This window comes from Eubalaena glacialis, chromosome 14, assembly GCF_028564815.1.
Source record: "Eubalaena glacialis isolate mEubGla1 chromosome 14, mEubGla1.1.hap2.+ XY, whole genome shotgun sequence".
Classification (NCBI taxonomy): domain Eukaryota; kingdom Metazoa; phylum Chordata; class Mammalia; order Artiodactyla; family Balaenidae; genus Eubalaena; species Eubalaena glacialis.
The window spans coordinates 136613-151038 of NC_083729.1; the positions used below are offsets into that span (position 1 = coordinate 136613).

A 14426-nucleotide genomic window follows, 5' to 3' on the forward strand; every position below is an offset into this window, starting at 1 on the left:
CTGGTATCCCAGACCCACTCGCCTGTTGTCCAACATGAAAACAGATGCTCCATGTATTTTCCCCAGTTTCTGGTTGTTTACAGTAAGTGGCAATTCCAGTACCAGTTTCTTTGTCATGAAGCTCTCAGTGTACTTTTGTTTTTTATGATGAGTAATATTGAATATCTTTCATTTCTGTCAAATCTTTTTTTATTTCTTGTCCATTTATGGAGGGTATTTCTCTGTTCCTTATTGATTTGTATACTAAGGGAATTAACCTTTTTTTCTAGAATATGAGTTACAAACATTGATTTCCTCTTTGCCATTTGTCTTTTCAATTTTCTTATGATGGTTTTTCTACTTTTTAAAAAATGAAATCAAATTCATATTCTCTTTTAAGTCTAACAAGTGTCTAACTACTAAACAAAGTAGTTCCCAAATTCATATGGAAAAATAAGAAAGAAAAGCTAGAAGAAAATGTGTGAAAGAAGAAGAATGAAGGGGATAAGCTCTGGTTTAACATATTATAAAGCCTCAGTAATTTACCTCTTAGTGATGTAAATACAGACAGAAAAATCAATTTCATAAAATAGAAAATTCAGAAATTGGCCCAAATATATAAATTAATTTACGATAAATATTGCACCTCAAATCATTGTGGAAAAGCTGTTGTACACAATAAATAGTGGTCCTTTGGGGGGAAAAAGTCATCCACAGTTTCACATTACATAACAATAAACTCCAAATGCATTGATGATTTAAAATACCAAAAGTCAAACCATAAAAGAACCAGAAATTATGGGAGAATTACTTTTCAAATTCATAGTGCAAAAGGCCCAACTATGAGGAAGAATTCTTTTTTCTTTTTTTGGCCGCACCGCGTGGCATATGGGATCCTAGTTCCCCGACCAGGGATTGAACCTGCGCCCCCAGAACTGGAAGCATGGAGTCTTAACCACTGGACCGCCAGGGAAGTCCCTGAAAATTTTTCTGTATTTTTTAAACAACCAGAGATTATGGCATAAGTGCATTGTAAAAATAAAGGAAAAATACAGATACACAAATATTGAAGAAGAAAGGCATCCCTACGACTAATAATCACCAATACTACTGTCTGCATTTTAGCGTGTGCTTCAGTTGGTTCCTATTGCTAAACAAGTAGATTATTTCCATTTTTAGTTTTTAGTGATACCACTGTTCGATGGTAGTTATCTTGAGAGAATCTTAGGAGTTGGAATTAATGACTGAAAAAAAATCAAGAATGTCTAGCTTTTTATTCCATTATCAAATCACCTTCTAAAATTACTATCCAACCTTAGAACCACTGGGTATTACCATAAAAAATTCGTACTGGTACTGGGGAAGCTGGTCGAGGCAAACTGTGCACATCAGAAAGGATGACAAGTTTGTATTTGAATTTAATCTGAATACTAGAGAATTTTTTTGTTTGTTTACATTTTGTTTTGCATATTTTCTGTTCATGTTCTTTGCCTATTTTTCTGGTGCCATACTCCTTTTGTCTATAATTTTAATCATGTCACAAGTTTGTATCTCAGCTTCTTGTTTTTATACTTTTATGTATAGTTTTTCAGTATTTGTTTTTATTTATATGGCAATATCTCTCTGGGCTTTCTACCATTATCATCTTTCTATTATTGTGACTAAAGGCCTTTAAGAAAAAAATTATACAAGTATTATTCTAAATTTTCTTCCAGAGCTTTTATTTTATATTAAATATTTGACCCTCCTCAAACTTGCATTGGTATAGGATATGAAGTAAGAACCTAATATTTTAAAAATATACAACACAATTTATTGAATAATCCACAGCACTTAATTAAAAATGTTACCTTCATGACAAAAGCAAGAAAGGAATATTCATATATATATATACTCATATATTTAAAAATATATGACAGGAGGGAGGGAGACGCAAGAGTGAAGAGATACGGGAACATATGTATATGTATAACTGATTCACTTTGTTATAAAGCAGAAACTAACACACCATTGTAAAGCAATTATACTCCAATAAAGATGTTAAAAAAATATATATATATATATATGACAGAGATGACATGGTAGATTAATAAATTATTCTGGGACTTTAGGTCATTCAAAGGAAAACAAAATAAAATTAGATTACAATATCACATCATACACACACACAAAAATTCAATGTAATTGAACGCCTAAATACTAAAAGCAAAACTTAGTACTTTTAGAATAAAAAGGATAGGGAATATCTTTATGATTTGAGGATGGAGGAATGTTACAAACAAGGCACAACAATAATGGGAAACTACAGATACATTCAACTACATTAAAGTTTAAAAAGTTGTATCAACATACATTTAAAAAATAAAAATATAAGCCACAGATTGGAAGATATTTGTCATAAACATAAGTGACAGAGATTTAGAATCCAGAATATATAAAGATCTTTTATTTTTTAATATAGAAATTTAAAATTTATTTACATTTATTATGATTGATGATTTATGATTAATTGATTTATTATAATTACAAATCAATTTGAATTTTTCAATTTGTATTTCTATCATATCTTTAGTATCTTCTACTTTTTCTTTTGTTATTTAAAATTTAGAATTCTTCAAGTTGAATTCTTAAATCCTTCTTTAGTTCTGGACGTTTTGCTTCTTCCATTTCTTTTTTTTTTTTTAATTTTTATTGGAGTATAGTTGATTTACAATGTTGTGTTAGTTTCCAGTGTGCAGCAAAGTGAATCAGTTATACATATATCTACTCTTTTTTAGAGTCTTTTCCCATATAGGCCATTATAGAGTATTGAGTAGAGTTCCCTGTACTATACAGTAGGTGCTTATTAGTTACCTATCTTATATATAGTAGTGTGTATATGTCAATCCCAATCTCCCAGTTTATCCCTCCCCCCAAACCCCTGGTAACCATAAGTTTGTTTTCTACATCTGCAACTTTTTCTGTTTTATAGATAAGTTCATTTGTACCCTTTTCTTAGATTCCACATATAAGTGATATCATATATTTGTCTTTCTTTGTCTGACATACTTCACTCAGTATGACAATCTCTAAGTCCATCCATGTTGCTGCAAATGGCATGATTTCATTCTGTTTTATGGCTGAGTAATATTCCATTGTATATATGTACCACACCCAGAATATATAAAGATCTTTTAATATCAATAAAAATATGAAGTCACTATAGAAAATGGGGCAAAGTGTTCAACTAGTTAATCCACAGAAGAGGAAACCTCCATGGCCAATAAATATATGAAAAGTTGATCAAACTCCCTAGAAGCCAGGGACACGCAAAGCCAGACCATAATGCATTACCGTTTCTTGTCCTTTAGGTTGACGGAAATTAAAAAAGCCTGCCAATGAGCATGTGTAGGTTGTGCAGGGGCACATAGGGAAGCCTCTATCCCATTGGTGGGGACGTGAGTAAGTGCAGCTGCTGTGGGAGCTGTTCTGAGGACAGCTGGAGATGACCCGCCAATACTACTCCTGGACGTGCTCAGAGGCACTGGCTGCCTGGCTGAATGGTGGCCCCCAAATTCACGTCTACCTGGACCCTGTGAAACGGACCTTATTTGGAAACAGGGTCTTTGCAGACGTAATTAAGTTAATCATTCTCGACTACCCAAGTAGCCCCTAAGTCCTTAAGAAGACAGAAAGGGGAAGACGCAGAGAGGAGGGGAAGGCAACGTGGCCACAGAGGCAGAGGCTAGACCATGCGGCCACAAGCCTAGGAGCACTGGGGCCCCAGGAGTTGGGAGAGAGAAGGCAGGACTCTTGGAGGGGTGCGTCCCTCCAAGCGCGTGACACCGCACGGGCAGCCTCCACGCGGGAGAGGGCGTGTCTGTTGTAAGCCGACCAGTCTGTGGTAACTTGTTGCGGCAGCCCAGCCACCGAGGCAGGGCCTTTAACAGCACAAAGAAATAAATACATTCAAACAGGAGACAAACGTCCCTCAAGAGGAGGACGGATATATCTAGTTTGGTGTATTAAAATTGTATTCTATACAGAACTTCAGATAAACTAGATCTACTGTATCAACATGGCAAAATGTGAATAATATTGACAGCAAAAACAAGTTGCATAAAGATATATAGGGTATCACACATTTACATAAACATTTACATAAATGTTATAGAAATATTTATATATAAAAATAAAGTAAAATGATATTTGATTTGGGGGATGGGGTGGCCCCGGGGAAGGCTTATATAGGAAGCTTACTGGAAACTACTTTTTCCCCTTAGGCTGTGTATAGTAAGTCATGGATGTAAAAATTGTTATTCTCAATAGTCTTTTGTATGTCTGAAATATTACAGAACAAAGACTGCTCAGCATAAATTGAATCCTGTACTATTAAATATTTACTATATTAGTGGAAACGTATGACTCCAGCTGTAAAAAAATATGTATATTATGAATAATTACTCCATAAGTTGTCTTTTGTTTAAAATCTGACCTCTCACAGCCAACAACATGTCTTGCATGAAGAGGTGTAGAAAAGTGAAAAATGTACCCTTATGTTTTACACAAACAAGAGAGCACACAAAGCCTCCCCTCCCCCACGCATGTGCGAGCGTGTGTGCACACACACACACACGCGCACACATAATTCAAAGCACAGGGATTTGGTGAGTGGCTATACGATAAATATTCAGTCGTTATTATATGCATTTGTATATCATTGACAATTCTGAAATTTGAATTTTTAGGAACTAACATAAAGTTGCTCTTCATCTTCTCGATCATGTATTTGTTTAAAATCACACTGTCCCATTCTGATGATGGTACTGAGATACTGAAAGGCTGATACTCTTGGTTCTCTACTTTCACTTGCAATGGTGAATATGAAACACAAAGATGAACACAGAAAAATTCTCAGAAGCACATAATTTTTAAATAGGGAAGGAATCTTAAAACATCCATTTAAAATTATGTCAATTTACTAGTGGTCTTTAAACTTTTCCTATTATCAATGCTTTGGTTATACAGCCTGGATTTAGAAGGTCTTAGAAAAAATACAACCTAGAAAAATTCCAAGTGAACATATTTATGTAGATATTTGGGCCTTTAAAGTACATTTTATGGAAGTAGCTGTTGGTCATGACTTGACTAATGTCAGTAGCCGGCTAATGACATACAATTGTTTTTGGTATTCCACAGTGATCAAGAAAAAGTGTACATGGTAGGGGGCATTTCCAAGTTTCCGATATGGTATTGACACAATTGGCAGCTTCTGAAAACCACAACCGGTGTGAACAGACTCGATGGGAGCCCGCCTCTTCTCCGCTGGGTCAATACAAAGGCGGTACCGAGCTGGCGATCAGCAAGGCAACCGGAGCGCGACTAGAAAACCGACTAACGTGCACCGTCCATTTGTAACGCACGTGCTTTGATACCTGGCGTAGGACTAGATGAGGCCTTTGTTTTCTTAATTTTTGTTGGGATCTATGATGATGTAACCTTACTCTTTATGGAATGAACAAGTCGCATGCAGGGGGTCTGCTGTGTTAGCTAGTTTCCCACACACTCGTGTGCTTCCCGCGTCAGCACAGCGCTGGCCCCGGGAGCGGCTGCCCAGAGACAGTAATGGGTGTCGCTTCTACGCCAAGATAGTGGGAAGGAGCGTTTTCTGCACCCTCCCTTTCCTGTCACTGGCTGCCTGAAGGAGTCTCCAGGGTACAGCCACAGTGGGAGGGATGGAGACCCCTGGATCAGAACACGGGGGAAGCTGCCCACCACAACTCTTCTTGTGCTAAGAAATCGAGATTTGGGGGCTTGTTGCTGCAGCTAACATAACCCTACTTATTATGTTTAAAAAGTATTTCTCATCTCTGCATGGTATTTGCTGCAGAAGAAAGATGGAGAAGTATCTGTAATTTTTATTTTCTAACTTAGGACTAGACTTGTTTTATATACATTCTAATCGCTTAATTAGTTTGGGGGGTAGATAACTGGGTAAAAGCACATAAAATATAACATACCACATGTTCATATCTTTCTCTTCGATTACACAGCATTCCTAATAGACTACTCGCAGGTCCTTCTAAAAAAGCAAAGCAGTAGTTTTGCCTTTTTATTAAATGTTAAAATGGATAAAAAGATAGATCTTTGCTGTACCAAGTGCTCCTATTAGCACATGCCTGAAAACAGCTTCATGTTACAGGCCCCTTCCTGTGCCTTCCTCACTGCGCCCGAGTTACGCCTCTGGCCGTAACCCCCCTGGTCACCTGGAGAAGGTGTAGCAGGCAGAGTCCAATGGCAGGTGGGATGCACACAGCGGGTCAAAGAGGGGATATTAACTGTGGGAGTTATTCACTCTGTGTGGCGCCCTCGGCTGAGGGACAGTCCTCGGGGGGAAATGTGAGGAGGTGCAGCCCTCCTTGGAGAAGCTGTCGCTCAGCCCGAGGATGGCGGGCAGCTGCGCTCCACCAGACTGGGCTCCCTCTGGGTGCGGCAGGGGCCGGAGTCCTCAGAGCAGTGGGGCCTCTGGTTTCTGAGCGCAGGGGGCTGTGGAGAGGACTCTGAGAGGCCTTCCCGGGCCTCTGGCCAAACGGGCTCGCCAGATGGCCTCTCGCCGCTCGCTGACCCCTGCCTGCCCCATCCCGAGGGAGCTCGGCGTCAGCCCCTTACAGGAGCCCCACCGCTCCGCCCAGAGCACGTACCGAAGGGGCGTCGGAGCTCAGAGGCCCCGAGGACTCGGCACAGCCAGCCACTACCTGTTCTCCCATGGGAACGGCTGGTTGAAAAAAAGGAATCAAAAGAAGAATAGTTTGTGTGAGAACACACTTTCAAAGATGAAATAGGTAACATCCCATCATAGATCAGCATTGATAGCTGAACATTGGTGATCTATCGTGATAAGGGGCGCTAAATAGTGAACTCAAGTTGAAAACGTTCTCCCATAAAGAGAATCACATTCTACCCATCAGTAGACTTGGATTACAAAAAAAGTTCTCAATTATTATTATAATTCAGTTTTCATCAATAAAAATTTGTGGAAGATTGTTTTCTCTCTTGTGTAAGTGTCAATACATAGCCTCAGTTTTCCTCGTGGCCCCCAAAGCCTGATATACGGGCTGTCTGGCCCTAGAGGAAAAAAAAATGCCAACCTCTGACCTCTTAAAATTCCACTCATTCTTCAAAATCAACTTTAAACACCGCTTCTACTTGAAACCATGAGTAACTTAAATCTTAGACCAGACCTGAGATTTGGCAAGAGCCCCCCACCCCGGGGCCACCCCTTCCTGGGGCAGCTGAGCAGAGCTTTACCACCTGGGCCGCACAAAACAACGGTTGACCCAAGAAGCAAGGAAGACACCTGCCCCCATGTCTTGTGGGAGAGGTCCCAGAGGACCCAGCAGTGCCAAGGTTGCTAACACTGCCTTCGTCTGTCTTGCCAACTGAAAATTGTCACTTTCCATCTGACTCTACAAAGATTAGGTCACTGCAGTCGCTGACCTTTAACACACCCTGAACGGAGCTCAGGGCGGAGTTCAGGAATGAGGCCCTCTGTGCTCTGGAAAGAACTGGCAGAACAGGCCTTCAGATACTTAGATATTTTCAGGAGAAGATTTTAAGAGCACAGTTTCTCGCATTTTCTCATATCTAGAAAAGCACTAAAATCATCGATAGAGACATCTGCTCCTCGTGACTGGCAGCAAACTTCTGCCAAAATGTGTGCTTGATTACATGTACCCCCTTCACCGAAATCACGTGTATACTGGCCTCCCCACCCCATCTCTTCAGAGCAGTTCCTCAGCACTATCTGGGAGGCTGTCTCCCGGGCTGCAGTCCTCATTTTGCCCCAAATAAAACTTAACTCACAACTCTCGCATTGTGCATTCTTTCCCCGTTGACAGCCTCCAAGAAGGAGCCAAGAAGTGGAGGCCAGCCCTTTCAGGGTCCTCTCCGCTTCCCCAAGGCTCCACCTTTCCTATTCACACTCACACCTCAGGTCCTGTGACTTTAAGCACCATTTATATCTGATAATCCTCCAAGCTTGATCTATTCTTTAACCTTTCCCTAAATGTCAGACTCACCGTATCAATTACTGATTGGACCTTGAAATCAAGTATCCAAGTAAGCATCTCAAATTAATCACATTTAGACTTAACTGTGATGCCCTAACCTCCTCTCCAAACCTGCTCCCCGAGTTTCCTCTCCAGGTAGGTTTCATCCATCAGGGAGCTCACACTCAACACCTGGGCCAACTGGGACTTCCGTATCTCTCTCATTCCCAGTGCCAATCCACCAGCACACCCTACTGGACCTTCACACCCTATAGACCTTCAACATGCTCCGAATCTGATTACATCTCCCCCCCTCCCCTGCCACCAGTCTCGCCCAGGGAATATCCGTTCTTGCAGTGTCTGTTCAGCAGCTTCCTCTGTGGTTTCTCTGTTTCCAGTCTTGAACACCTATGGTCATTTCTCCAAAGAAATGCGCTAAGTAATATCTCATTGATAACACGCCTCAAAGTTTTTCCACCATATTTAGTCTACACCATGGCTTTTATCTACGCTGTCTGTCTGTCTATCTGTCTATCTATCAATCTAATCTAACCGTTCTAACCTAATCTCCCTCTCTAGAATGTAAGTGCCATGAGGTTAAGCACATTGACTATTTTATTAACTGTAATATCTCCAACACACACCAAAATAACATATAGTAAGTGCCCAATAAATATTTGTTAAATGAATAAAGCATTTGTTGCTTTTAGGAATTAAAGATCAAAACCCTGTGAGGACTAGGAAAGGCTCATTTACATAGAAAATCCAGTGGGTTTAGAAGAATGTGTGCTGAGTAAGAGCAAAGGTTCCCTGACTCTCAGACTCTGTAACATTTCCTAGATCTTGAGAGAGAGGAGGGTGAGAGGGAAGCGTGGTACAAGTTGATGGCATAGTACCTTAAATTAGTCCTTTCTAGGTTGTCACAGGAAAAGGAGGACAAAACCAAACCAAACCCAACCAAACCACAAACTAAGGAGATCTGAGTGTAAGGAGACCAACAAGCACACTGGTCTAAAAAGCCTCAAGCAGCCCCACTGCCGAGTGGTGCTCACCCCACTAGGACCCCTTCAGCCCAGAAGGCATGGGAGAGCCAGCTCTCTGCTTGCAGGAAACTCTGCTGTTGTTCCATCAGAGCTGGGATGTCAGGGCCTTGTGAGTGCAGCAGGGGCCAGCTTCAGAACTAATGATAACTGAAGACTCAGAAGCAAATCTGAGTGGGCAGAGACGGCATACACCTGACGCTTCTTCTCAACACCCACTCTGAGACGTGACTGAAAACGAGGACTCAATAGAATGTTTACATTTCCGGCACTCGAGTTTGTGATTTGATACTCATACCCACACAGCTGTCCACCACTCAGCTGCAATCCTTACAGGCCAGAAGCAGTGCTTTTTACAAAGCTTTGTGCCCCTGCAGAGCCCTCTTCATATATCCAGATGCTCAGTACATCTCACTGACTTGAATTAATAAACTTCAGTGGAAACTGGTTCCTTTTCCTACTGAACATCTATGCCTCTGGTTTCGGAACCAGCACAGTGTGTCTGTTTCCACTGATGCCGCACCTGAAGGGGACCCATTTGCAGAATTAGACCAAGTGTCCTCCTTGTGCTACAGCAGAGCTTTGTAACCAAGGCTGATCCACATCAGCATCTGACCAAGGGCTTGTGTGGGAGCTGCCGGAACTGCCTCTTTCACAGGCACCTCTGTTTGGACTTGCTGCAAGGTTTTGTCACCACTGGGGAGAGCCTGAGAGCAAAGCCATGCAGAGGAGCGCTTGACTAGAGTTGGAGAAAGAACCTGGGCTCTGCCGGCACTGCTTGAGCCCAGGGCTGGGCCACAGCTGGTGCCACAAGCAGCTCTGGACTCTTCAGTCACATGGACCAGTAAAATACTTTTCTGCTAAAGCCAATTTGGATCAGATTTTCTGGCACGTGCAACGAAAGCTTAGTAAATGATACATAAACCTTACCCCCAAAAGACTTTCTACTTTGAACTCCATCAACCAAGCAGAATTAAACCAGTTAAATAAGCAAATTCCACAGTTGAGAGTTGCTATTGCAAACATCCTGAGTAGGGAAGGTCAGAGCCTCTTTTATAAACATGGGAAGGAAAGCTACTGGACTGGGGAATTCACATGCAGCCCGGGATGCCTGCAGACCACAAAGCTCAATCACTAAGCCTGAGTGCTAGACACAGCCCTGTGTCACTGCGAGCTGGGTGTCACAAGGCTGGTCATGGTGAGGACACCTTCATGTTCAGCTGAATTCCAGAAGAACCTGGCTAATTTGTTTGAATAGTACAGATCCTATTACATTTCTAATAAGAGCATATTGCCAGGTAATAGTTGTATAATGGTGAATTTTTCTGTCAGAGCCAACAAATAATAACAACGATTTAGAGACAAGCCTCAATTCCTGTCCTCAGCATCAAGTCATGGCTCATCCACTTTTCCTCTGCTGTACCATTAGGCAGAGGGGCATGGTCTGATCAGAATGTTGATATCATTATATTGCTGAAGTTGTGACGATAAGGTCATTATTAAGTCATGGTTTGCATCTCAACATTCATAAAATTCTTAAGTCTCTTGAATTCCAAGGCAAAGCAAATCATCTATAAATATTTGAGTTTCCTCTTAAGAGAAGGATGGATGCCAAACCTCAAGCCAAGAAAACAGATGTAAAGTTTTCTTTAAAAAGTAACTGAAATATTTGAAAATTTCCATACTAAGACTTTGTTTTTTAATTAAGAGGATTTTTTTTTTTTAATACTGAGGAGAAAATTTTTACTTTGGAAACCTCAAAAGCTTGAAATGAGCTTAAGATGTAGAAATAATTCCCATATTGGTCATAGGGCAATAAACTCAGGGCTGGGGTGACTGGGGGCCACAGTGACATTAGAATACTATTTGGAGTAAACTGCCACCTGGGGTGAGAAAACTGACTAGCTTCCAGTCTAGCCCTCCAGTCTAGAATGAAAGCAGGGAGAGGAAAGGCCCCCTCCCAATACCTCATCATTTTAAGACTTCAAGGGCTTCCCAAACTTTCCCTCTGTCAACAAGCATCTAATATATTATTTTCCTTAATGGAGTCTCAATTATGAGAGGGCTACCTATAGGAAACTTTATTAATTTTTATTTTGGCTATAAACCTTACCTAAAATAAAAGAAACTTTATGTATCTATGTAATCTTTTGAAAGCCTTTGAAATATTGAGTTTAGCTTTATTAGGACGTTATCATCTCGGACACTACCACCTGATAACTATGGCCATTGTTTCTTTTTTTTTTTTTTAACATCTTTATTGGAGTATAATTGCTTTACAATGGTGTGTTAGTTTCTGCTGTATAACAAAGTGAATCAGCTGTACATATAGATACATCCCCATATCCCCTCCGTCTCCCTCCCACCCTCCCTATCCCACCCCTCTAGGTAGACACCACTGTTTCTTAAACTAATTCTTATCTCTCTGTGGCCTGGGTTTAACTGCTTCCTTTGTCTTAAGGAGACAAAGTCTGTCAGTTCTAGAAATCAAAACTGGTCTCTCTGGTCAGGTCATTAACTTCTAATCCAAACTTCAAACTAAACTGATGATTTGAGCCCCAAACATTACCGTGGCCTGTGCCTCTTTTCTTGTTCCCCTGACCACAGGATTCAGACAGGGGACAGAGAGTATGGAGTGACAAGAACCGTAACTTCCAGCATAAGGAGACCCTTGACTTATACCACTTTACCTTTTCTCAAACTGAAGAGTGAGCCTGGCTCAGAGCAGAACTACACATGCCACTTTAGTCTGATCAGTGACTGTGAAAAATGGACTCCCCCCAAAGAAAATAAAAATTCAGTGTGTTTAGGTCTTAAACTGCACAGGATGATGTCTTATCATGAAACACTTGTGCATAAGGCAACTTGTAGAAAGACGTCTGTGACCACCGGTCACTCAGTGACACGGCAGCAACATCCCCTTGACTTGTCAGCGTTCTCTTTCCAAACACCATATCCTTCTTTCTAAACAGTGAGAAAGCCCCTGAGAAAATTTCCTAAATGGAATAAAAGCATCAAATCACTCTTGACGAGCACAGATTTCTTTTAAATATTTTTTTTAATCTTACAAAAGATGAGGGATAGTATTAACTCATTTTAAAGAAACGTTGTTTAAATAGAACACTTGTAAACCAGATAACCAATTCTCCTTAGTTTATGCATGATAAACAGGATGGAAGTAACAACTGATTTTAACCTCCAGCTGGTCACTGCGCAGGTATTCCAATAGCAGGCCACACAAAGAACTAAACAGCACCATGGAGACTTGTTATTTCTCTGAGGTGCGTGTGTGCAGAGTTTCTGACTAACCCATTATTAATTCAGGCATCTCCCACACCTCAATAAAGACTCTCCTGAGGACAAAAATGCAGGACACGCCTGTTCCGTATACAAAAGAAAACCTGAAAACCTCCACCCCTTTGGTAGAACATTCTGGGGCCATCAGATTCCTACTCTCTGTGGGCAGGGGTCCCCTGTCTGTGTCATTCTCTGCAACTCAGCCTCAGCAGCAGCAGTGGTGACAGAACTATTTGTTGAGATGAAGTGAAAATGACACATTTCCAGCTAGCAGGGTAAATCTCATTACCTTATGGTCATCTACCTGTTCAGAGCAGTTTCCTATTTCATTACACAAGGAAAAACCACCACAGTAAAGTAAAGAGGTCCAAGGTCCAGTGCTCACAGCACCAGGGAGGCGGCCACTCTGCCCCAAGAGGTTCCCCGGAACTGCGGCTGGTCACAGGCAGGGCCAGGTGAGGTGTGGAGGGCCTGGCACTTACACCTGGGGAGCCCAGAAACAACGGCAGCCTTCTGACTCCTGCTGCGCGAGCCAGGCGCAGCCTGAGCCCAAACCGTCCAACAAGGGTCCAGAATGTCCCCCACGAAAACAGTCGGGAACGAAAAAAGATAGTGACTAATAACTTGGCTTTTCAAATATTAGATATTTACAAACGAAGTGAATGATAATCGCTAAAATTAAAAACGAGAAGAGCCATTCTGTGAACTGAATCAACTGGGGCTAAACCTGAATCACAACTGCATTTGTGGAGAGTCCAGGGAGCTGGTTCCTCTTAACTTTCGACAGTTGTGGGATAACTGAGTGTTAACAGAGGCGCAACAGCAAAAAAAATCCCAAAGACATCGTTTCTACCTCTTTCACCAAACATTTACCCTCCCCAGCAAAACTTTTTTAAAGCGTAAGGGGTGGTCCCGATTCCAGGTGAGGTTCAGCGGCGTCACCGACACCCGTACTCACTTGCGACCCCGAGCCTGGTTCGTTCCGGCGCCCCTGGAGCTGCGGACACCTACCCAGGAAGAGGAGGGGCCCTCCCCGCTCGGCTCCGCCTCCCAGGGCAGGGACCGGTCTAGCGAGGTGCACACCTGCGACAGGTGAGGGAGCAGGTAAACACCCGCTTTTCCAGGGCAAAGCACCTAGTTTACACATATTCGCAGGACAAAAACAGCAGCTAAGGGAGGTGTGCGCTCGCCCTCACCGGTCCCAGGGCGGCTGCTGAAGCAGCCCATCTTCGACGACTGGGCAGCCCAGCGGCCGTCCTGCCGCAGAGCGGACCTTGCGCAGCGGTTCCGACCCGGGCACTGGGGGCGGGGGTCTCGGGGTACCAGGAGGTGCCCGTGCGGACCCCGCCCAGCCCCTGATAGCGGGCCTCACCTTCGGCCGCGCGGCCCAGGTGACAGGCGCTCACCTGAACCCCAGGACTGACTCCCTACTCTCCGAGGACACTCGGGGACCCATCAGGCCCCGTCTCTCTGGCTTCAGTCTGTGGCCCCCAAAACCCCGGGGCTCGGGGCTACGCCCTCTCCTGCCCTCGGGTGGTCACTCCGCAGAGCCGCGTGACGCCAGCTCTCCCCCATTGGGCCCCTCCCCTTCCAGGTGGCTCTTGGTCCCGCCCCACCCCTCCCCTCCCCGCGCCCCCACCCCACCCCTCCCCTCCCCGCGCCCCCACCCCACCCCTCCCCTCCCCGCGCCCCCACCCCACCCCTCCCCTCCCCGCGCCCCCACCCCACCCCTCCCCTCCCCGCGCCCCCACCCCACCCCTCCCCTCCCCGCGCCCCCACCCCACCCCTCCCCTCCCCGCGCCCCCACCCCACCCCTCCCCTCCCCGCGCCCCCACCCCACCCCTCCCCTCCCCGCGCCCCCACCCCACCCCTCCCCTCCCCGCGCCCCCACCCCACCCCTCCCCTCCCCGCGCCCCCACCCCTCCCCTCCCCTCCCCGCGCCCCCACCCCTCCCCTCCCCGCGCCCCCACCCCTCCCCTCCCCGCGCCCCCACCCCTCCCCTCCCCGCGCCCCCACGCCTCCCCTCCCCGCGCCCCCACGCCTCCCCTCCCCTCCCCTCCCCGCCCTCGGGGTGGCTCTCGGC

General features: G+C 44.1%; 1 protein-coding gene across 1 annotated transcript in view; it reads right to left on the minus strand.

Moving 5' to 3' along the window:
• Positions 1-13912, minus strand: part of SH3YL1 (SH3 and SYLF domain containing 1) — a 45546-nt gene extending 31634 nt beyond the window's left edge. The window contains exon 1 of the mRNA XM_061210704.1: positions 13302-13912. Coding sequence (XP_061066687.1) covers position 13302 — 1 coding nt within the window. The 5' untranslated portion in view covers positions 13303-13912. The remainder of the gene's footprint in view (positions 1-13301) is intronic.
• Positions 13913-14426: the final 514 nt, after the last annotated feature.